Here is a 25,070-nt window from a genome sequence, read left to right as displayed (position 1 = left end):
AGGTTGCAGTGAGCCAAGATCGTGCCACTGCATTCCAGCCTGGGGGACAGAGCGAGACTTTGTCTCAGAAGTAAATAAATAAATAAATAAACATTATCTGAATTATGTAGAGTGGAAGGATATCAAAATATTAAAAGAGATTACCCCTATTTAGCAGAATTTTTCTGAAGATTAATCTCCTTTGGATTTTTTATATATATTTTTGCAACACATGAGAAAAGTTCCATAGAAAATTCACAGCACCAAAGCGCACCCTCACCGCCTTCCTGATCGCAGGGGAGCATTCCATCTTTCACCATCGAGTATAGTGTGTCCAACACTGCTGAACTGAACACTTCAACTCGGTTAAGATGGTAAATATGGCCTCTATTGGGGCACTTTCTGACTCAAGCCAGGCTGAGACAGGCCTCCCTGTCAGGGTGAGGCCCTGCTGGTGCTCAGCACCCCACATTACTCTGCTCCCTGGAGGTCCCCCTGCCCCGGATAAGACAGTCAGCTCAGGAGTACACCAGGAGGCAGCCTGGGATCCAGGAGCTTCTCACCCCGTGGGCTGGGGGAAGCAAGGCCATGGCGAAAGGCTCGGACCCTGACACGTGCAAGGGGACAGACTGGGCTGTCCTACTGCCTGCCTGCCATGCCTGAAAGCCTGGGGCTCAGAGCCACATGGCCAGTGCTCAGCTGCCAGCAGACACCATGAGCACAGGAGACTCCACGTGCTGACAGGAAGCAGGTCCTGATGTTTGCAGCCGCCACAGACCTAGGCACAGAGGGTCCGGTGTAGACCTGTGGCGCCGAGGTGAAGCCAGGGCTGTCTGCGGAGGAGTGGGCAAGTGGGCACCCTGCCAACCTCCTCCAAAGTCAATGGTCCTAGGGCGTGTGGCAAGGCTAACAGGCACAGAGCAGAGAAGCGGGCACCCTCCCAACCTCCTGGAGAGTCGACAGCCCTGAGGGTGTGTGCAGAAGATGGGGCGAGGCTAACAGGCATGGATTTCTTTTAGGGATGGCAGAACATTCTAAACTGAGATAGTGTGGGTGGCTGCACCACCTGTGAGTATGCTATAAACCACTGAACCGTGCACTCGAAGGGGGTGAATTTTATGATACAGTCAACCCTCGATACCTACGAGTTCCGCATCTGTGGATTCAACCAGCCTCATGGAAAATGTACAGGCCTGTGGTGGCCGCATCTGTACTGAAGTGTACACTTTTTTCCTGTCATTATTCCCTAAACGACACACCGTAACAGCAACTACTTACACAGCATCTACAACATAACCTAGAGGTGATTTAGAGTACACGGGAGGGTGCAAACACTACACCACTTCAGAGCAGGGACTTGAGAAGTCTCAGATTTTGGCATCCTTGGGGCAGTCCAGAAACCAATCCCTTGTGGAGATGGAGGGACAATTCCATGTGAAACATAACTCAATAAAGCTGGAAAAAAAGGGTTCCTAGCTCACAGCTGACAGAGGACTTTCCTTTCATTACAAACAAAACCAACAGCAGAAAGCCCCAGCATTGTGCAGGCACGGCGGGGTTGGGGAAGGCTTGCGCTTACCTAGGAGGTCGGCCCCTTCGTCCACATCCCCGATGACCTCAGACCCTGCCGTCGACAGCTCGTGGTACAAGGAGTCAGTGTTGATGCCGAAAGCTTTGTTCACGATGCCCTGGGTTGGGCTGTTGGGATGCATAGGTCGGGGGAGAGAGCAGAGTCAGTGGGCAGCCCGGAGTGGCTGCATCTGCAGACTCTTCCAACACCTCCCACCATTCAATGCCCACACTGCCCTGAAGGCCAGTCATGGATGGAGGCAGTAGGCCACAGCCTTGATGGTTCTCCCAGTGGTGGCAGAGGAAGCCTTCACCAAAGACACCGACTTGGATAAATACTGAGCCCCCAGGACCACAGGGCCTGGGCTGAGCCAGTACCTGCTTCCTGTGCGGTCCAGGCGGGTCTCTGGACACATGTCCAGCTCTGGCGTGGAGTCAATAATGTCTTGAACATCAGACCACTCGTCACTGCTGCCCATGCCTAGGGGAGAGCACAGGGGCACCTGAGGTCAGGAGAGGGTCTGGCAGCCTCTGCCCTGCTCATGGCTGCCCCCAGAACCTGAGTCTGGTGGGCTGGAGCTGGACCACCTGCTAGGTGGGGATGATCAGAAAACGGCTCTTCCCAGCCTGGCTGGGCAGAGGTCGAACCCCAGCACAGTGGGTGTCTGAGGCGGGGCCTGGAGTGGGGTGGGTTGCAGCAGCCTCTCTGCATGGGAGTGTCAGCAGTAAGCCCAGTCCCCAGAGATCCCGCGTCCAAGCAAGCCAGTGGCTGGACCTCCTCTCGGCCCTCATTCCCCTCTTCTCTTTCCCTCACTGGCCTGCGTGCTGTGGGGCAACGCAGGTTACCGGTTAGTGGGGCTGTGTGCCGTGGGGCAACGCAGGTTACTGGTTAGTGGGGCTGTGTGCTGTGGGGCGACGCAGGTTACTGGTTAGTGGGGCTGTGTGTTGTCGGGTGACGCAGGTTACTGGTTAGTGGGGTTGTGTCTTGTCGGGTGACGCAGGTTACTGGTTAGTGGGGCTGTGTGCCGTGGGGTGACGCAGGTTACTGGTTAGTGGGGCTGTGTGTTGTTGGGTGACACGGGTTACTGGTTAGTGGGGCTGTGTGCCGTGGGGTGACGTAGGCTACTAGTTAGTGGGGCTGTGTGCTGTGGGGCAACACAGGTTACTAGTTAGTGGGGCTGTGTGCCATGGGGGGATGCAGGCCCAGCCTTAGTTATGTCTCCCTAAATCCATATGTTAATAGATACCCCCTAGCATGACTGTATTTGGAGGCTGGGCCTTTCAAGAGGTGATTATGGTAAAATGAGGTCACGTTGTGGCTCTAATCCAATGGGGCTATGTCCTCGTAGGAGTTGGAGATGAGGACACAGACACACCCAGGGGATGACCATTGAGGACACAGGGAGAAGGTGGTGTCTACAAGCCAAGGAGTGGCCGCAGGAGGAACCCACCCTGCCAGCGCCTTGATCTTGGACCCCAGCCTCCGAGCTGTGAGGAACACGTCTCTGCTGCCTGCACTGCCCGCCTGGCACATTAGTTTCACATCCACCCAAACCAAGTCCTGCCTCCTGCCCGAGGGAGCCCAGAGCCCCGGAGGTGGGCACCCACCTATACTGACGTTGCGCATCTCCTGGGTGACCTGGACTTCCATGTTGCGGCTGTCGCGCTTCTCCCGGGCACGCTTGCTGTTCTTGGAGCCCACGCCATAGTCCCCCAGGGGCTGCAGGCTCTCGTTGAGGGGAGTGACGGCGGCTGAGGGCACGGAGGATGTGGGCGTGTTGGACTTGGTGCCTGTGGTGCTGGGTGTTGCGGCCGCCGAGGACTGGCCTGACTCAGACATTTCATCCTGTGGACACTAAGGCCAAACACAGGGAGGAGGGAGAGCGAGTCACTGCAGGTCCCTGGCCTGCGGCTCCGGCATGGCTGCCTGAGGAACCGCACACCAATGCCTTGCACTTTGCCTCGCTCAACACCTTGCGGGCCAGAGCTCCTCTGCCGCCCGCCGGGCTAACCCTTCCGGGCCTCACCACTCCTGAGTGGCTCTGCTCATCCGGCCGCTGACTCTGGCTCCTCAGAAGCAGTGCCACCCTCCTGAAATGGCTTGGAACGGGGCTCTCAACTGGCGCCCTCCCCAGACAATTGCTTGTAATGGGCCAGCGCCTCGCCGGCGACACAGCGGCGGCCCCCTGTAGCTTGTGGCTGTTCAGAAACAAGTCCAGCCCAGGTAGGGCAGAGGGCTCTGACTGGGGACCCAAGAAGGGCTGGCTGTTCCGCCACCGCTGCCCCGTCACCATCACTGTGCTGAAGAGCTTGAGGCTGGGCCCACCTGCGCCTGCCCCACGTTCCTCCCTGGGCTCAGGTCAGGGCCAGGGAGTGACCAGAAGGTGCTGACCCTGCGGCTTGACTGGACCAGAGCTCAGCCCTGAACACCAGTGCAAGAGCAAAGAAACCACAATCCCCTTCTCACAGAATGGGACGCCACCAAGATATTCTGGAGGGTGGGGGCAGCCCAGATTATGAGAAACTGCAACCAGCTGTCTACCTCAGGAAGCTCACTAGGGAGGAGCACATTCTATGTGACTAATATGGAACGCGAAACAAACATTCTTTCCGATGGTCTTTCCTAACGAAGATACTGAACCAGCCCGAGAAAAAGAGCCCCAAACGTTCTCCTCTTAGCTGACCTGATCACCCCCTGTAGCAGAGCCTGCCCGTGGCCCCTGGCCCTCCTTGAGGTGTAGGAAAGGGCAAGGCCTCAGAGGCACCCAGGTAGCTCCTGTGCCTGTCCCAGGCAGCCACTGGGGGGGTCCCGTGGTCTCTCAGAGGGCGCACCGTGGGGGACTCTAATGCTAAGGATCTCACCCAGGGAGGAGCTGTCGAGGGGGTATCCAGCCCTCTCCATAGCTGACTTATACTGGCCTTTAAGTGCCCAGGGCAGACAGGACTTCCAGAAGTCATGGCCAGTTCTGACCTCTGCCTCTGCCCAGCCTCTCTGGTCACCGCCAGGCTCAGGGCACAGGGCCTCTCAGTACCAGACACGGCCACTCGCTCAGAGGACAGATTTCTGCTTCATCTACCAGGCTCCTAAGTTTCTCTAGAAGGAATCTCAAAATGACACACCTTCCTCTATAGTAGCCATTCTCAGTTGGGCTGACTGCCCCGAGGGGATGCTTGCAAAGTCCAGAGACATTTTTGTGGTCACAAACGAAGGGAGTGCTCCTGGCATTCGTGGGTGGAAGCCAGGGATGCTGCTCCACACCCACCGCGTCCCAGCGGCCCAGGGCCACGCATGTCCAGCCCCAAAAGGTGAGTGGTGCCTAGGGAGAGCCCTACACGGGCGCAGCCCGCCTCCCGGAGTGCCTTTGTAGAAATGTCTGAGACAGGCTGTGGCTCTGCAGCTATGCCCAGTTTGAGAGGAAAACTCTTGCTCTTCATGTCACTACCCACGCTGGAGGAAGCGAGTACCGCTCATGCAAGAGTCTGCGCTGACGCTCTCAAAGAACCTGTCTACCCAATGCATCACAGGCACCTGGTGTCCCACCGACTCTGCCACCACCCGGCAGAGAGAAAACAGGGAACCCCATGTGGCCAGGCAGGGTGTAGCTGTGCACATCAGACAAACGCTTCTGGGTCCCCGGCCTACTCCTGGCCCTCCTGGAGGCTGTGGGGAATTCTGCAGTCTGACTGCGCCTCCCCTAGCTCTCTGTCACCCTATGGGGCCACCACTTACCCATGGGACACTCCCCCTGGCCACAACTTACCTAAAGGCAAACCTCTCAACCTCCTAAACATCAACGTGTAGCAGTGACCTCCAAATGCATTGAAAGAACCCAAACTCTTAGCGGTCATTCCTCACCATGAGTAGCCACAACTGTTTGGTTAAAACACTGAAAATACAGTACATAAAAACAAAAACAAAACAAAACAAAAAACAACAAAAAAATTAAGAAATTAGAAAAACTTCAAAACCTAGAGCATAAAATAAAAAGAACTTAAATGTAATAATTTAAAATAAAGAAAAATCAAATAAAACACACCTATGAACGAAAACATAAAACGCTACAATTTATGAAAAGAGAGACGATGTCAGACAACGCAGGAGGTGAAAGGAAAGACATCATGAGAAGAAGAGCGGGCCCAGAGCGGGCGCGAGAGGCAGCCCGGAGGCCAGAGAGCGTCAAGCAAGGGCTCCCCCTGGCTGAGGCTGACATGTCTTCAGATGCCTATGGGCAGGTCCCAGCTCCAGGCCCGGGGAGTGTGAGCCAGAGAGAGTGAGAGGAGGTGGGCCCAAGTGGCAGGGCTGGGCCCAGAAGGCCAGGGGAGCCTGCAGCCCCGCCGCCCTCTCTCCAGCCCTGAGCACGGAGAGGACAGGAGAGCGTCCCAGATGCCACGGGGGAGCTCGCTCCCACAGCAGCGCAGCAGCAGGTGGGCTGACGGAGCAGGAGCCTGCAGCAGCCCCCACAGGCCCAATGGACACTCAGAGGTGGCAGGACAGTCGGCAAAGTGTGCAGCAGGAAGTAAGCTCCTGGAGAAGTCCCAGACCCCACATCCACCAGCCCAACCCAGCCCACAGGCCCCAAGGGCTCTGCCTCTGTGGACATCCTCCGACGGCCCCTGTGGGAAATCCACCAGACCCAGGGTCACCTCCTCTTCCCAGGAAGGTGGCTGTCCTTACCTGGCACTGAGGCCAGTGAGCTCACAGGCCAAAACCGGCAGCAAGCGACCTGGGGCCCTAAAGGAGTGGCCTGGCTCTGGGCCCCCGCGCTCTGAGGTGCACTCACTGGCTGGCTGTGAGAACCTGTTGGGGCCCCCGCGCTCTGGCTGTGAGTACCTGCTAGGGCCCCCGCACTCTGGCTGTGAGTACCTGCTGGGGCGAGGCTCTGCTTTCTCAAACTCAGGACCCAGGAGGCATTACCAGGGACAGGCAGGGAGGGGCCCAGAGAAGAGGAGCTTTCTCCTCACCTTTCTGCCAGCGGAGGGCAAACCCCACACTCTAGACACTGACGTTCCTCTGAGAGCAGAGGCGCGGCTCTCAAGGGCAGGATGTGTCTGGCTGGAGCCCGGGTGAGTGTGAGGCTTTACGTGGGGGTGTGGTTTGAGAGAGGATCACTAAGCTCAACCCTGACAGGCACTGTACACCCCTGGCTACAGAGCGGTCTATCCAAGGGCAGGGAGGTCTAGCCTGTACTAGCAGGTGCCAACGCGAGGCCGCGTGGAGCAGCCACAGCCACACAGGGCCTGCTGGGCAGCGCAAGCCCCTGATACCCTGGCTGGCTTTCTCCATCCTGCCACACACAAAGGGAGAGGGCGAGTGGCCCAGAGAGCCGCGAAGGAGCTGCCTGCAGACGAGGTTCCCGCCCCAGTGAACGGGGAACACCAGCAACAGGGAGGAGCCTCTCACTCCACAGCACGGCTACAAAACCTGGTAGCTGGAGCTGGACTGCAGCTGGCCGAGGTCACTCAGGTGCCAGTGGTCCCCCGCAGGCACGAGCTTGCCCCCGATCTGTGCACGTACCGTGCCGTCAGCCAGGGGGAACACGTTCAGGGAGGTGGGGCGCTCCTTCCTGCTGAAATGAGGGGCGAGAGGAGAGGAAGCGATGGTTAGAGGGTGGCCGTGAAGATTTCCCAAGCCCTCCCAGGGCAAGCAGACCTCGAGTGATGGGGCCGCTCCACGCCAGCCCGCAGCCCAGCTCGAGCATCTATTCAGTTACGATCCTACATGGCGCTTCCCCTCCCATGATGCTGCAGTTTCTCATTTTTATTAAGTTCAATTTTAAACAGACACAAGCCGGGTGTGCTTAGATGCCCCACAGCAGAGCCAGCCACGGGACTCAGCATCACGGTCAGCGCTGCAAGGCCACTGTGAGCAATGCCTTTTAGGCCCATGGTCTTATGTGTGTCCAGCCCTGCCTCCCTGTGGTGTTACTGCCAGCCCTGCCTGTTGCCCTGGCGCCAGCAGAGGGAATCCAGCCTTCCTGCCCCTGTGCCTTGTTCCTTGGCCCCTCCTGCCCATCCTCATTGCTCCTGTTCATGAGGCTGCCTCACTGCAAAATATCTGAACACAACACATCCAGAGTAAGAAGTGACCCTGTCACATCTGCTGGAGCTGGAGCCGGAGCCTGAGCCTAAGGGGCATCTTCTCCCTCCCCATGCATCCTCTCTGCTGTCCGGGAGCCCTGAACCTGAAGACGGACCCTGAGACAGCCTGGCCTCTGACAGCCTGGCAAGAGAGTGGGAGCACCTGAGAGCTGGAGCTGTCAGGACAGTGCTCAGTGCCCCCTGCTGTGGGCTCAGTGCCCCTTGCTGTGGGCTCAGTCCCTAGGGATGACCTCCTGTGGGCCGTAAGCAAGAGCAGGGACGGAGCCCAAGGTCTCCCTTCACATCCTCCTCCGCGGGAGGTTTCCAGTCAACAGCCCAGAGGTCCCAGAGGCCAGGCTGGCTCCTCACCTCCTTAGGTCTCGGGGGCAGGCCATGCGGTCAGATGCTGGAGCCCACAATGCTCAGGGCTATTCAGGACAAGAATTAAGAGACTGCTTGCACCACAGCCTCTGCCGCTTACATCTCAGCCCTGAGACTGTAGGAGGGAAGGGAGCTTCCTCAGGGGTCCAAGGAACCCGCTCTGGCCATTCTTGGAGGATGCAGACGGCGACGGGGGAGAGCAGCAGCCGCCGCTGACCAGGAGCTCCGCTACCTGGGTGGAGAGCTATGAAGAATGACCCTGGGAAGGGGTCTTTGTGGGGTGCATACAGCTCTGGGGACTGGCCGCTTGCTCTGTTACATTCAGGACAACACCGTATCCTGTAGCACGAGGGAACCAGAGCCGGCTAGGACTGGGCTGTGCCAGCTTGGCTGCTGGTTCATGGCACTCAAGCTGTTCTGACAACAGCCATGAGGTTCCCTGGCCACCGTGAAGGCAGCCAGCCACCAGGCCCAGGGAGCATGATCCAAGTGGGAGGCTGGGCCTCAACCACCCTATCTGCACCAGGGGCCTCCTGGCCCCACTTCCACTGGGCTCCCAACGCTGGTGCAGGGAGCACCTCTCCTGAGGCCCAGTTCTGACGCCATCAGACACGTCTCAGTCCCTAGACCGAAGCCAATGCGGTCCCGGCTGTCACCATATGCTACAGGGGACAGCAGGGACAGAGGGGCCTCTGGTATCCCAGGAGGCCAAGGGAATGCACGTACGGCTCTCCCACCCACACAGCTCCATGCTGGGGCGCGGCTCAGCCAGGCTACCACCTCCGACGGAAATCACCCAGGATCAAGAGCTGCCTTCACTCTTTCCTTTGCTCCTCCCCACCGGCCCCCAGACCCTGGCCTCAGGCTCGTGAGCGTTTGCCGACTGACCCCGTCCTCCCAATTTGTCCTCGCAGCTCTCTCAGGGGATGCAGATGCTCCCTAGTTCAGAGACCACCACTCCCAGGGGTCACACCACCCTCGGGGGTCACGCTGCCCTTGGGGGTCATGGGTGTGTCACCGGCTCTGACACAGGCTGGTGAGTGAGGGAGCTGGGCTACGAGTCCAGGTCCGACTGATGCAGAGAGGGGCCCTTCCTTGGCCCGTCGCCCCCAGAGTCAGCACCAGCCCCACCTGAGGCACATCCCTCCTTAGCAGGAGTCAGCGCCGTGCCTTCGTCTGTGACCAAGGCGGTGCTTGTGGAGCGAGGGCAGAGTGTGGGCGACCTGGACGGCGCTGCCCAGCTTCGTGACTGTGCAGGGGACCCGGCGGTCGCCACCTTCTCAGTGTCAGTCTCATGAACGTGGCCAGACGGCCCTTCCTACCTCTCACATCTGCCACAGGAAACACCTCACAGCAGACCAAGCAGCCGTCTTGGGCTGGTAACTGATGCCCTAATGTGCCTGCTGGTCGGCCCCCAGCACCACAGTGGACACACCTCATGGGTTTTACCTTTTCCTCCACGACTGACGAGGACTGCAGGGCAGCGACAGACACGGCAGCACACGGCAGCAACAGCACAGAGGGTGAGACAAGGAGACAGGCGTTAGAGAGCGTGGGCAGCAGCGTGCGCACACGCCACACGGATGGTCAGCATGTGGTGATGGCACAGAGGGCGAGACAAGGACACAGGCGTTAGAGGGCGTGGGCCACAGCGTGTGCACACGCTCACATGGAAGGCCACACGCTCACACGGACTGTCACACAGATGCTCACACGGACGGTCAGCATGTGATGATAAGGAGACAGGTGTTAGAGGGCGTGGGCAGCAGCGTGCACACACGCTCACATGGACGATCACACGCTCACACGGACGGTCACACGGACGGTCACACGCTCAAACGGATGCTCACAAGGACGCTCACACGGTCACACGGATGGTCACACGCTCACACGGTTATGCGGACGCTCACACGGATGGTCACATGCTCACATGAATGGTCACACAGATGCTCACATGGACGGTCACACAGATGCTCACACGGACGGTCACACGGATGCTCACACGGATGGTCACACGGACGCTCACATGGACAGTCACGGATGCTCACACGGATGGTCACATGGATGCTCACATGGACGGTTACACGGATGCTCACATGGACGGTCACTCTCACATGGACAGTCACACAGATGCTCACATGGACGGTCACATGCTCACATGGATGGTCACACGGACACTCACACGGTCACACGGACGCTCACACGGACGGTAACACAGATGCTCACACGGACGGTCACACGGATGCTCACACAGATGGTCACACGGATGCTCACACGGACGATCACACGGATGCTCACACGGACGGTCACATGGATGCTCACACAGATGCTCACATGGACGTCACACTCTCACATGGATGGTCACACGGACGCTCACATGGACGGTCACACGGATGCTCACACAGACAGTCATGGAGGCTCACATGGATGGTCACATGGATGCTGACATGGACGGTCACACTCTCACATGGACAGTCACATGGATGCTCACACGGACGCTCACACTCACAGGGATGGTAACACGGATGATCACATGGACGGTCACACGCTCACATGGACGATCACATGGATGCTCACACAGACGGTCACACGGATGGTCACATGGATGCTCACACAGATGCTCACACGGATGCTCACATGACGTCACACTCTCAGACGGTCACATGGACAGTCACACGGACGCTCACATGGACGCTCGGATGGTCACACGGATGCTCACACGGATGGTCACAGGGACGGTCACACAGATGCTCACACGGACGGTCACATGCTCACATGGACGGTCACACGGACGATCACACAGATGCTCACACGGACAGTCATACGGACGGTCACACGGATGCTCACACGGACGGTCACACAGATGCTCACACGGACGGTCACACAGATGCTCACATGGACGTCACACTCTCACATGGACGGTTACACGGGAGCTCACACGGACGGTCACGTGGACGCTCACACGGACGGTCACATGGACGCTCACACGGACGGTCACAGGGACGGTCACACAGATGCTCACAAGGGATGGTTACATGGATGCTCACACAGACGGTCACACGGATGCTCATACGGTCACACGGATGCTCACACGGATGCTCACATGGACGGTCACACGGATGCTCACATGGACGGTCACACGGATGCTCACACGGATGCTCAGACAGTCACACGGATGCTCACACGGATGCTCACGTGGATGGTCACACTCTCACACGGACGGTCACACGGACGCTCACATGGATGGTCACATGGTTGCTCACGCAGACGGTCACACGGATGCTCACAAGGGATGGTCACACGGATGCTCACACAGACGGTCACACGGATGCTCACACGGACGGTCACACAGACGCTCACATGGATGCTCGGACGGTCACACGGATGCTCACACGGATGCTCACAAGGATGCTCACACGGACGGTCACACGGATGCTCACACGGATGGTCACACGGATGCTCACATGGATGGTCATACCCTCACATGGATGGTCACACGGATGCTCACACAGACGGTCACACACTCACACGGACGCTCACATGGATGGTCACACAGACGCTCACACGGACACTCACACGGATGCTCACATGGACGGTCACACGGACGGTCACATGGATGCTCACATGGACAGTCACACGGATGCTCACACGGTCATACGGATGCTCACATGGACGGTCACTCGGACGGTCACACGGATGCTCACATGGATGGTCACACTCTCACACGGATGGTCACACGGATGCTCACACAGACGGTCACACACTCACACGGACGCTCACATGGACGGTCACACGGATGCTCACACGGATGCTCACATGGACGGTCACAGGGACGGTCACACGGACGCTCACATGGACGGTCACACGGATGCTCACACGGATGGTCACACGGTCACACGGACGGTCACACGGACGCTCACTCGGATGGTCACATGGATGCTCACACAGACGGTCACACGGATGCTCACATGGATGGTCACACACTCACACGGACGCTAACACAGACGGTCACACGGACGGTCACACGGATGCTCACACGGACGGTCACACGCTCACACGGACGCTCACACGGATGCTCACACGGACGCTCACACAGACGGTCACATGCATGCTCACACGGATGGTCACACACTCACACGGACGGTCACACAGACGGTCACACTCTCACATGGACGGTCACACGGATGGTCACACGGATGCTCACACGGATGGTCACACGCTCACACGGACGGTCACACGGACGGTCACACGGATGCTCACACGGACGGTCACACGGATGCTCACACGGACGCTCACATGCTCACATGGACGCTCACTCACACGGACACTCACAAGGACACACACGGACACATGGACGGTCACATGGACTGTCACACACTCACAGAGATGGTCACATGCTCACACGGACGCTCACACGGATGGTCACATGGAGGCTCACACGGACGGTCAGCATGTGGTGATGTGAGACACGCGGGGCGGCCGTACCCCGATGAGAAAGACAGAAGCCACACACAGGCACCCATGAGGGACAGACACGCGACATACGAGCCCTCTTGGCTTTGACAAGAGGCCCTGGAACGGGGCTGTGTGGCAGTTCAGCCAGTGCCACGTGTCCCCAGTGCCGTGCACTGTGCGAATGTCTCAAGACAGCGCCTGCCATGTGTGTACACGTGGCACGTGGTGACGGCACACACGCGGCCACACAGACACACACACACTCCGCAGCAGTGGCCCGAGAACACTGCCTGGCGTTTGCACTCACACCGACTGCATTCCAGACACACACTCACTAAGCCACGCCAGGCGTGAAGGAAAATGTCCGTCTGGGTCAGGAGGGAGGGCGCCCAGCGCTGAGGATGGACGGCGCCTTCATGGTGAGTCAAGGGGTTTTGGCTGAGCAGATGGGACTGACTCAAATATGTGTCCCCCAAGGGACCAAAGGTTGTGGCAGGACAGAATCCACACCAGAGAAGAGAGAGCAGGTGTCCAGCAGGGACGGCCTCCTTCCAGCTCAACTGCCCAGCAGCAGCATACATCACCAAGGCCTGTCCCACCACCCCTGACCCCACAAAGGCAAGCACTTGGGACAGGGGAGGGGGCCATGCCTTCCTCCTTTAGCCGGCTCATGCCTTCAGAGGCACAAGGCTGTGGCTGGCGTCCACGTCTGCAGGCAGGTGGCAGACAGCACGTGAGGCCCACCGTCTCCTTCCCGGCCAGGGTCTTGGCCTGGGGAGGCAGGGGACACATGAGCCCGGAGGTGGCTCTTAATGCCACCACTGCAACAGCAGGCGTGACCAATTCCGTGCGCTGGTGATGCAGCTCAGCACCACCGCAGGCCAGGGAGGGAGGCAGGGGTAGCCCAGCCACAGCCCTGCTCCTCCTGTCGACCCCATGGAGCACGCTCCTCTCAGGGCCACAGCATGCTCAGGGAGACTGGGCCGCCAACTCCAGTGCCTTCTTCCCGCAGGGCCAACATCTTCTCACATGCTGTGGAGATCTGGCAAGGAGGCCCAGGGGCCAGAGTGATGCAGCTGCTCAGACCCCACTGCAGGGTGCCTTCTGGCTGGATCCAGTCATGGCAACCAAGGCTTTGGCGTAAATCTGGATAAGAGACCCCCTCCCCCTCCTACAGAGGTGCAGGGGTCTTGTTTCACAAATGGAGGCCTCCTGGGGTCCGTGGCTGGGGAAGGCCCCTACCACACAGCCACTGCTGCTGGCGTTGCTCCCACGGCCGGTGCCAAAGGTCCTTGTGCCCAGAGGAAGTGAATGGCTGGGGCCAGGTCAGGCAGAAGGACCTGGTTGTGGCAGCGCTGACAAGAGAGCACCCCAGATCCATCCCTTACAAAATGATCGAGGGGCTTCTTCCAGAGGGCACCGTCTGGTTCCCTGAGGGGAGTGCAGCAGCCCTGACATAGCCTTCAGGAGCCGTGGCAGAGCTGCAGAGGGGACCCCAGCAGTGGTGCCTTGACAAGGACGAGGTGCACCACCATGGGGCTTCCCACTGAACTCTCAGCGCCAGGACGAGCCAAGGGACGGGCGTAGTGCCCAGCCCAGACTCAGCTCAGGTCCCTGGGTCCCGCGGGGACACCTCGACAGCAGGTTCCTGGGCCACCTTCTGCCTCACACCATGAAAGAAACACGCAGGAGGAAGTACTCCTTGCCCCGCAGCCATGCGCCTCTTCCAGGTAGGCCTGGCCTGGCCCATGACGACGGCAGCGTCAGGCGGCTCTGGAGCTGGGGCAGCCTCTGCTCTTGGCTGAGCTCACGTGGCCCTGGGGCTCTCAGGACCTCTCGGGTGTTGTGTGTGGGCCTGGGGTAGGGATCACTGCGACTCGGAACCTAGGCTCTCGGCCGGCGTCCTGAGTTCACATGTCACACCTCTGGGATTCGGGATGAGCTGGGCACACTGTTGCTGGGCTCCTGCTGCCCAGGCGCCCTTCGACACAGACTCTGAGGCGCTCCTCTCTGAGGCTGCACTGGCAGGGAGGCAGCTGAAGGTTCTGGAATGCTGCAGCTCCCAGGGGATGGCCAAACTGCCTGCCTCTGCCCCCAGCCCCCGCGAAAAACAACACAAAGATCCCGGGTCCAGGTTTGATTTTAATTCCAGTTAGCTTGGAATAATCTTCCGACTGCCGAGAGCCAGAGGTGAGGATGTCCCAGCGTGCGTGCCATGAGGCGGGAGCTGCGCATGAGAATCTCCCACTTTGGGATCCGATGGAAACACTTGCAAGGCTTTCACAGCTTGCCAAGCTGGCATCCACACGCCCTGGCGTAGTTCTCATGGTGCTCCAGGTGGGCGGATGGCTGGCGCCACCCGTTCTCGGGGCAAGCTGGCATCCACACGCCCCGGCGTAGTTCTCATGGTGCTCCGGGTGGGCGGATGGCTGGCGCCGCCCGTTCTCAGGGCAAGTGCTTATCACAGGACAGCTGCAGGTCCCTGCTCCAGCTGAGAGCAGCAAGACTGCCTGAGGACCTGCTGCTGCAGGCTCCACGGCACCCCCTGGCCAGCTGGGCCTTCATGCACACCGTGCGTTTGCTCTCACGTCCAGAGACTCGGAAGCAGAGTCTGACAGCTTCTTCTGTATCATCCAGAACGTGACCCATGAAGCCCAGAGCTGGACGTTCTGACCCTTCTCGTTTGCAGGTGTAACCCCCAGAACAGGCAGGCACGAAGCAGCTTTCGCAGCTGGCCAGGCCTTGATGGGGTGTGAGGGACGCTTTTGCCATCGCAGCCCTGGCTGTGGGAGGCTTAGGGGCAGAAACAGGCTTCCCTCCTTCCAGCTGCCCCAGCTCTGTGGGACGGGAGCTTCTGACTTCAGGCCCTTCCTCCCCGCTGCTGGAGACTCAGAACGAGAGCACCAACCTCCCCAGCCCAGGTCACGTCTCTGGTCTCCCATGGCCGATCCCCTGGAGCTGGCAATACCCTGGCAAGATCTTTGATGCTCTGCTCCCTGGGGCCTGCAGCCCGGCTTTCTCCTGACTCAAAGGGCACAGAAAACGGAGAGGAACCCAATCTGGGCAGGCTCCCCTCACTCTCCGAGGAAAACCAGCACCGAGCCCTGGAAACCCACTGGTACCCCCACCCTGTGGAAGGAATAAGACTCAGTCAAGGGCTGGCCAAGGCTCCTGGGCTCATCCACACAGTTATTTGAGGCAGTATGTTCTAGAAAGTCCCTCAAACACTAAACCATTGCCCCTAGGGGAAATATGTACACATGCAGGTACGCGTATAAGATTGTGATCTCAAATCCTCAAAGCAATGCATCCCGGTCAGTTCTATTTCCTTTATTTTACAAAAACGAAAAGGAGGTTGGAAATATAGGGTGGCTGGCCACCCCACTAACAGGAAATCCTCAAAGCAATGCATCCCGGTCAGTTCTATTTCCTTTATTTTAAAGGAGGTTGGAAATACAGGGTGACTAGCCACCTCACTAACAGGTGCCACAGCTGGGCTTCGAGCCCCTGGAACTGACCCTAGAAGTGGCCTCATGCGTGACACGTGACACTGCCTGGCCCTCCTGTCTCCTCTCCAGGCATCTGGTTAGGAGGTGAACAGAAGGGCAGAGCATCGCCTTGTCCCACCTCTGTGGGGAGCCAGCACAGGGACTCCCGTTTCTCCCTACCGTGTGCTTGTCTGCAAAGGACTGTGAAGTGCTCTGAGTACTGATTCCCTTTCTTTCTTTTTTGAGACAGGCTCTCACTCCACCACCCAGGCTAGAGTGCAGTGCGCGATCTCGGCTCGCTGCTACCTCCGCCCCCGGGGTTCAGGCGATTCTCCTGCCTCAGCCTCTAGAGTAGCTGGGACCACAGGCATGTACTATCACACTGGCTAATTTTGTTATTTTTATTATTTATTATTTATTTATGTATTTATTTTTGAGATGGACTCTCACTCTGTCGCCCAGGCTGGAGTGCTGTGGCGTGATCTTGGCTCACTGTAGTCTCCGCCTCCCACGTTCAAGCAATTCTCCTGCCTCAGCCTCTCTAGTAGCTGGGACTACAGGCATGTGCCACCACACCCAGCTAATTTTTGTATTTTTAGTAGAGACGGGGTTTCACCATGTTGGCCAGGCTGGTCTCAAACTCCTGACCTCAAGTGATCTGCCGGCCTCAGCCTTCCAAAGTGCTGGGATTACAGGAGTGTTTAGTAGAGACGGGGTTTCACCATGTTAGCCAGGATGGTCTTGATCTCCTGATCTCGTGATCTTCCCACCTCGGCCTCCCAAAGTGCTGGAATGACAGGCGTGAGCCACTGAGCCCAGCCTAATTTTTGTATTTTTAATAGAGACGGGGTTTCACCACATTGGCCAGGCTAGTCTCGAGCTCCTGACCTCAACTGATCCACCCACCTCGGCCTCCCAAAGTGCTGGGATTACAGGCGTGAGCCACCGTACTAGCCTCTTTTTTGTTGTTTATTCTTTGACCTCACATGAGCAGATGATTTTCTTTTTTTATTTTTTTAGAGACGGGGCTCATTCTGCTGCCCAGATGGGAGTGCAGGGGTGCGACTGTAGATCACTGCAGCCTCCAGCCCCTGGGCTCAAGCTATCCTCCTCTCTCAGCCTCCTGAGTAGCTGAGACTACAGGCAGTTATTTGAAGCAGTATGTCCTAGAAGTGCCACCCCATGCTTAGCTAATTTTTAAACAATTTTTTTTTTTTTTTTTTTTTTTGTAGATACAAGATCTTGCTGGTTGCCCAAGCTGAGCTTGAACTCCTGGGCTCAAGTAATCCTCTTGCCTTGGCCTCCCAAAGTTCTAGGATTACAGGAATAAGTCACTGTGCCCGGCTGAGGTCACAGATATATTTTAGCGAGTAGATACATTTGCAAACACAGAATCTGTGGATAGTAAGGGTTAAATGTGTGCAAGCTGCCCGGGGCCTCCCTGACTGAACTGTGGACCAAGCAGAAGGGACACAGGGGCTCAACACATGCCCGTCGCCCAGGGCCGCCCCCCCACATCCCTGCTCAGCCACGCTCCAACCAGCTCCCTCCTCCTTGGTCTCCAGAGCGCTCCCTGTCGTCCTGAGCCCAGAGCGCGGGCCATAACAAGCACTACGACCCTGGCCCGCGCCGCGTCCTGCGTACTTCCACCCCCCGCGCCCCGTGTACCTCCTGCGTTACCTCCACCCCCCACCTGCGTACCTCCACCCCCCGCGCCCCGCATACCTCCGCCCCGGCAGGCTGCTCTCAGTCTGGCTGTTTCCTCCGACCTGCTGCATCTTGGACCTCTCAATGTGCTCCACGTAGGTCTGTATCATCTGCGAGGAGGGAAATGCCTGCGTTAGCGTTGCCGTGGGGGGCTCTCTCCGTCCCCTCTCTAACCTGTGAGGCTTTTCCGGCTGCCCTATGCAGGCAGAAATCAAGACAGCGTCCTGGAGGGGAATCTAACCAGCCTGGGGCTGACAGCCTTCAAGCCTGGCAGCAAATGCTAGAAAAGGGACATGCTAGGGAAGAAAACCACGGTCCGCAAGAGTCGCAGGCGTCAGGCCGCGGCCCTGTCTCCAACCCTCGTCTCCGCGCTTGCCTCTGGGCGCCCACCTCTGTGTGCCGCTGGTGCAGGGCGTTGTACTCCTTCTTCATCTCCGACTCCCGCTCCTCCAACCGGGAAACTGGAAAACACAATCACTGTCTGAGCCGCACAAACCGCTTCTCCATGGCCCTGAACTCTGGGTTGTAACCGTAGAGGGAGGGGGTTCCAGGACAAGGCTGACTCTGGGGCCTGGGGCAACCAGCAGCAGCCTGTCAAGTGCAAGGCCGTCTGGGGGGCTGCTGTGTGCGTTGTGTCATGGGAGAACACTCAGCTCTGTTAAAGCCGTCTGGGGGGCTGCTGTGTGCTGTGCCATGGGAAAACACTCAGCTCTGTTGGGAGTTAAATATGGGGGTGGGGAAACCCATAGGCGCTCTCTGTGCTAAAGTCAGCCACAAGCTTCTGAGATGCAGGCAAAACCCAGGCACGCCAGGTACAGGCAACAGGTGCACAAGAAGCTTGTGGGAGGAGGCGGGATTCAAAGTGAGTAACCTCCTGGACACGTCAAAGGGACGTGTCTGGCAGAACAAGCAGCGGGGTCCCTCACACACGCCGAGGGCTGGGGAGGCCAATCATGACTCTGTGCCTTCTGGGCTGACAGTCACGTCTCCCTTAAACGGGAGGCCCCCCACGACACCAACACGGGCCCCTCTGGCCCCAGACGTGATCTGCCCAAGAGACTCAGAAGCAACACGACAGGCCGACGGGCAGCCGCAGCCAGGGGACTCCACTCTATGTCCCACCAGTGGTGCATGCGTGCCCCTGGCCTGATGGCCGCCTCCACAGCTGTGTTCAAACCTCAGCTCTGTCCTGCAGCCCACCAAGGGGGAGGGCTGACGCGGCGAGGTGAGAGACAGCCCCGGGGAGCGCGTGGCCGGGACTCAGCTGGCAAAATGCTCCACCAGCTTGTGCCCTGTCCTCGGTGTGGTGCCCTCCCTGGCTTTCTGGTGTCTGTTTAGAAATGACTTCACAGATTATGTGGCTCAACATCTCACTTTGGCCATCCTGCTCTGTGACCTGGGGGGTAACTGGCCCGGCACATCCTTGGAGGCCGCGGCTGCCTACGCTGGGCTCTCGCATCTCTACCAGGCACCCAGGGAGGCTGCACTGCTGGCGCGGGGATCTCACCCCGAAGAGCAGCATAGGCGTCAGCACCATCAGTCAGTCTGGTCTTCCCTAAGGAGCCTGAGGTGCTTACAGACATCACACCTGACACGCAGGACTCAGACACAGCCCCTCACACGCACGACTTAGACACAGCACCTCACACACATGACTTAGACACAGCACCCAACATGCATAACTTACAGACGTCGCACCTGACACATGACGTACAGACACCGTGCACAACACAAGACTTACAGACATGATACCTGACACGTGACTCACAGATGCTGCATGCAGCAAATGTGACTAACACACATGGTAAATAACACACGGCTCGCAGACACTGCACAAAGCACACAACTCACACAGACGCCGCACACAGCACACAACACTCACACAGACGCTGCACGCAGCACACGACTCACAGACGCTGCACACAGCACACGAGTCACACAGACCCGCACACAGCACACGTCACTCAGACGCCGCACACAGCACACAACTCAGATGCCACACATAGCACACGACACAGACGCTCCACACACCACACGACACTCACAGACACTCCACACAGCACACAACTCAGACGCCGCACATAGCACATGACACTCACACAGACGCTCCACACAGCACACAACTCAGACGCCACACACGGCACACAACACTCATAAATAGCACACAGCACACAACTCACACAGATGCCGCACACAGCACATGACACACAGATGCTGCACACAGCACACAACACACAGACACTGCACACAGCACACGAGTTATAGATACTGCACGCTACACACATGTAACTGGCTGCTGGAGGGGGGAGCCAACCAGCCATCCCAGGCTTGTGCTGACCCCGGCAACGGCTGTGGCCCCAGGAGAGGCTACCTGTCTGTGTGAGGTCAGAGCCTCACAGCCTCTCTGTGAGCTCCCGCTGGGGCAGAGTACAGCCACCACCTGGAGGGAGCCTGGGGCCTACTCTCTGCACTCATCTGGCTCCAACTCCTAGTGCTGGCCCAGTGAACAGCCTCAGCCTGTAATTTGATTTTATTTTTTTTGAGACAGGGTCTCACTCTGTCACCCAGGCTGGGGTGCAGTGGCATGATCAAGGCTTACTGCAGCCTCTGCCTCCTGGGTTTGAGCAATCCTCTACCTCAGCCTCCCGAGTACCTGGGCCCACAAGTCTGTGACCCACCATGCCTGGCTAATTTTTGTATTTTTTGTAGAGATGGCGTTTCACCAGGTTGCCCAGGCTGGTCTTGAACTCTTGAGCTCAAAGGATCCTCCCACCTCGGCCTCCCAAAGTGTGGAAGTTATAGGTGTGAGCCACTGTTCCCAGCCTTGCCTGTAATTTGAGCTTATGTTTTTCTCCTTCTAAGAAGAGAGCTGAGAATGTTTCACACATGAAACGTACTGAAAGCCGAGGGACCAGGAGAGACTCTGTCATTATGGAAAGGCATTACCTAGGTATGCTCAGCACGGGCCTTAGGTTTGCTTTGCGTTGTGAATGCCAGCGTGTTTCCATGTGTGTGGAAGCTGCCACCGTGGTCACCCTCTGGCCCCCAGACTCGTCAGCAGATCATTGTCAGCACAGCAGCCTTTAGGCCTTGGCTGGGAATAGGAGTAAGTCTAACATATCAAAACAGTTTCTTTCCCCAATTTGATCTTAACTTTTCAGAGATGAAGGAATCTGCCGTTGAGGTAGCTAGGGAAACCGCAGCCAGATTGGTTTCAATCATTAAAACATCTGGGGCCAGGCGCGGTGGCTCACGCCTGTAATCCCAGCACTTTGGGAGGATCACGAGGTCAGAAGATCGAGACCATCCTGGCTAACACAGTGAAACCCCATCTCTACTAAAAATACAAAAAATTAGCCAGGTGTGGTGGTGTGCACCTGTAGTCCCAGCTACTTGGGAGGCTGAGGCAGGAGAATCACTTGAACCCGGGAGGCAGAGGTTGCAGTGAGCTGAGATCGCACCATTGCACTCCAGCCTGGGCAAAAACAGCGAAACTCTGTCTCCAAACAAAACATCTAATTACAGAAAAGGAAAATTACACAGGAAATCATCACTTCTTCTTTTTTAAAATTTTTCTTTTTTTTTTTTGAGACGGAGTCTCACTCTGTCGCCCGGGCTAGAGTGCAGTGGCACGACCTTGGCTCACTGCAACCTCCGCCTCCTGGGTTCAAGCGATCTTCCTGCCTCAGTCCCCCGAGTAGCTGGGACTACAGGCGCTGCCACCACGCCCGGCTAATTTTTGTATTTTTAGTAGAGACGGGGTTTCGCCATGTTGGCCAGGCTGGTTTTAAACTCCTAAGCTCAGGTGATCCGCCCGCCTTGGCCTCCCAAAGTGCTGGGATTACAGGTGTGAGCCACCACGCCCGGCCTTTTTTTTTTTTTTTTAAGAGAAGAGGTCTCTCTGTGCCCACACCGCAGTCTCAACCTCAGCCCAGCTGAGACCACAGGCGCATGCCATCATGCCTGGCCTATAACATTGACAGTAGAGTTTAAGCAAAGACTTTTAAAGGTAAGTAAACCAATTGTTCTTATAATAATAATAATAATAATAATAAAAAACCCCTTTTGCCACTTGGCCTTGCAGGGGACAGACACCCTGATCAGCTGTGCCCCCCACCTAGGTGCTGTCACTTCAGTGGGGCTATACCAGCAGCCCACCCTCCTGCCTGAGAAGGAGCCATCACTCCTCAGCAGTGTGAAGAGGTGGGGACCCCAGGGGCTGCAGGAGCTCTTTTCAAAAGGTTCAGGAAGGACCTTCAGGACCACAGACTTGTGATCTGGGGGTCAAAATTCACTCTGAAGCAAAAGTGCTGTGGGGCCACAGTGGCCTGATTTACTTATTTCCACATACAATTTGGGGCCCATTACAGAAACAGGCAGCAGTGCAGAGTTGGAATACATGGCTGAGGCTCCCACTGGGCTTCCTCTCGTCCCCTTGTGTGGAAGGCGCTCCATGTCCACCCCAACCAGAGCCGTCCCAGGGCAGCGCCCATCAAGTGCGCCTCCAGGCTCTCGCCAGCCACTTACTCTGATCAGCATAGTTCTTGGCCTTCAGCTCCAGCTGGCGCGTCTGGAACTCGTAGTGTTCCACCTGGATTTGCAGCTCTTTCTTCTCTTGTTCCAGAGCATCTTCAAACTCAATGAATTTCTGTGCATGGAAGGGAGGGAAAGAGCAGTCATCATGAGTGAGTGTGGAGCAGCCACCTTTCACTTGAAGGGCCGCAGGCTTTGAGGGCCCAGGGGCCAAAGATGTCCCCAAGGCCACAAGCTGGCCCGTGGCCAGGCCGGAATGGGGGCTTCCCGCCGCGTGGCTGTGGCCACCACCCTCCTCAGGCACAGTGAGGAGCCCTGAGGGCAGGGCGGGAGAGCCCTCCAGGACTGCATGATTGCACCCTCCTCTCCCGGGAGGATTTGCTGTGAAGTGAGCCTGTTGTTTCCAATTATGGCTGCCTTAGTGGCTGCATGAGACTCGGGCAGCAATGAGGGGCCCTGCACTCAGAAGGCCCCATGCTTGGCTTGGCTGCTGCCATCTTGAAATGTTGCTAATTTTTGAACATAGAGCCCTGTGTTTCCATTTTTACACTGGGATCCATGAGCATGCAGCCAGTCCTGTTTGCAGTGGAGTCATCTGACTCCTCTCAACTCCACGCCTAAGAACAAGGTTGAGCCTACTTTTCTGCATCTCAGTTGCAGCTCAGCTCAGGACACCATCGTTACTGGGATAACCAGCAACACAGTCTTATTCCTAGTCCTTAAATAAAAAAGGCAGGGGGATTGGTCTAGGTTTGGAATCTTAAACTTATGTGGTAAGTTTCACGACAAAATTATTATCAAACCAAGTGAAAAGAAAACATTTTGCAAAATAAAAGCAGCTCATAAAAGGTCTGAGGAGCAGAGAGGCCAGTGAGGCCCCAGGTGTGGCCAGGCATCGATGCCATAAGTGTAGTTCCTACAGCAGCCCAGAGAGGGAGCTGTTAACACCTCGTTTTTACAGAGTAGAAAACTGGGGAATATTATCAAGAAATTTCATTGGAAGAAGTATAAATATTAACTGCGCTTTTTTTTTTTTTTTTTTTTTTTTTTTTTAAGACAGAGTCTCGCTCTGTCTCTGAGGCTGGACTGCAGTGGTGCGATCACAACTCACGGCAGCCTTGAGCACCTGGGCTCACATGATCCTCCTGCCTCCACCTCCTGAGTAGCTGGGACCACAGGCATGTGTCACCATGCCTGGCTAATTTTTAAAAATTTTTTGTAGAGGCCGGGCTGTGAGCCACCAGCCTGAGTGAGTGTTTGAGACCAGCCTGACCAACATGGTAAAACCCTGTTTCTACTAAAAAATACACTGCAACCTCCGCCTCCCAGGTTCAAGCAATTCTCCTGCCTCATCCCAGAACTTTGGGAGGCCGAGGCAGATGGATCATGTGAGGTCAGGAGTTCGAGACCAGCCTTACCAAACATGGTGAAACCCTGTTTCTACTAAAAAATACAAAAATTAGCCAGGTGTGGTGGCACACACCTATAATCTCAGCTACTTGGGAGGCTGAGGCAGGAGAATCGCTTGAACCTGGGAGGTGGAGACTGCAGTGAGCCCAGATCACCCCACTGTACTCCAGCCTGGCAGACAGAGCAAGACTCCATCTCAAAAAAAAAAAAAAAAAAAATTGGCCAGGCATGGTGGCTCACGCCTGTAATCTCAGCACTTTGGGAGGCCGAGGCAGGCGGATCACGAGGTCAGGAGATCGAGTCCATCCTGGCTAACACGGTGAAACCCCGTCTCTACTAAAAATACAAAAAATTAGCCAGGCGTGGTGGCGGGCGCATGTAGTCCCAGCTACTTGGGAGGCTGAGGCAGAATGGCGTGAACCCAGGAGGCGGAGCTTGCAGTGAGCCAAGATAGTGCCACTGCACTCCAGCATGGGCGACAGAGCAAGACTCCATCTCAAAAAAAAAAAAAAAATTTTTTTTTTTTTTAGATGGGGTCTTGCTATGGTTCCCAGGTTGGTCTCAAACTCCTGGGCTCAAGCGATCCTCCCACCTCAGCCTCACAAAGTGCTGGGATTATAGGCCTGAGCAACTGCACCCAGCCTCAGCTGGGTTCTGAAGACAAAAGAGTTTCTCAGAAGATGGGAATATAAACTGGGCGGTGGATTTCATCTTTTGGGATCTGGAAGATTAATGGGTAGTGGCCACAGCTGTGTTCCCTATAATAACTCTACCCACTCTGCCACCCGGATACTGGGCCCCTCGACGCTTCTTCCTACAGCAGCAGCTTCTAAAAAGGTCTTTGTGTTGAAACCACTGGGGCTCTGCCCAAGAGGTGACTCATTCTGTGCAGTTACTGAGAGGGCAGAAAACTACAGAGGAGGCGGGAGGGGCAGGCAGGGAGCAGGAGGCAGCAGAAGAGTCTGTGTTATGGGCATCACATGCAACTTAAGGAAAAGGAAGAAAAACAAACACTCCACAGCTGAGAAAATGCATGACATTTTTGTGCAGTGGTACAAAAAATAAAAATACGTGATTTTGAATTAATTGTGGCTACAACTAGCATATGAAAGAACACACACATGCTATTAATTGACTGATAAGAATTTTTAACAAAAAGTTGTCCGGGCGCGGTGGCTCACGCCTGTAATCCCAGCACTCTGGGAGGCCGAGGTGGGGCGGATCATGAGGTCAGGAGATGGAGACCATCCTGGCTAACACGGTGAAACCCCGTTTCTACTAAAAATAAAAAAAATTAGCTGGGCGTGGTGGTGGGTGCCTGTAGTCCCAGCTACTCGGGAGGGCGAGGCAGGAGAATCACTTGAACCCGGGAGGCGGAGGTTGTAGTGAGCTGAGACCGCCGCTGCACTCCAGCCTGGGCGACAGAGCGAGACTCAGTCTCCAAAAAAAAAAAAAAAAAAAACAAAACGA

The 25,070-nt window shown here is 56.8% G+C and overlaps 1 protein-coding gene across 16 annotated transcripts in view; it reads right to left on the bottom strand.

Moving 5' to 3' along the window:
- Positions 1-25,070, bottom strand: part of MAPK8IP3 (mitogen-activated protein kinase 8 interacting protein 3) — a 63,388-nt gene that overhangs the window by 22,313 nt on the left and 16,005 nt on the right. For 5 of the 16 annotated variants that reach the window (XM_054534505.2, XM_063717471.1, XM_054534508.2 and 2 more), the window contains exons 2-9: positions 22,185-22,305; positions 18,048-18,118; positions 17,676-17,767; positions 9,457-9,480; positions 6,971-7,115; positions 3,157-3,403; positions 1,927-2,029; positions 1,559-1,677 (exon numbers count right to left, since the gene is read on the bottom strand). In XM_054534505.2, coding sequence (XP_054390480.1) covers positions 1,559-1,677; positions 1,927-2,029; positions 3,157-3,403; positions 6,971-7,115; positions 9,457-9,480; positions 17,676-17,767; positions 18,048-18,118; positions 22,185-22,305 — 922 coding nt within the window. The other 11 variants (XM_054534510.2, XM_054534506.2, XM_054534511.2 and 8 more) reach the window with 11 other exon arrangements.

The sequence above is a fragment of the Pongo abelii genome, chromosome 18 (genome assembly GCF_028885655.2).
Source record: "Pongo abelii isolate AG06213 chromosome 18, NHGRI_mPonAbe1-v2.0_pri, whole genome shotgun sequence".
NCBI classification, from domain to species: domain Eukaryota; kingdom Metazoa; phylum Chordata; class Mammalia; order Primates; family Hominidae; genus Pongo; species Pongo abelii.
Note: the sequence above shows the minus strand (reverse complement) of the source record. Positions and strands in the feature narration are given on the sequence as shown.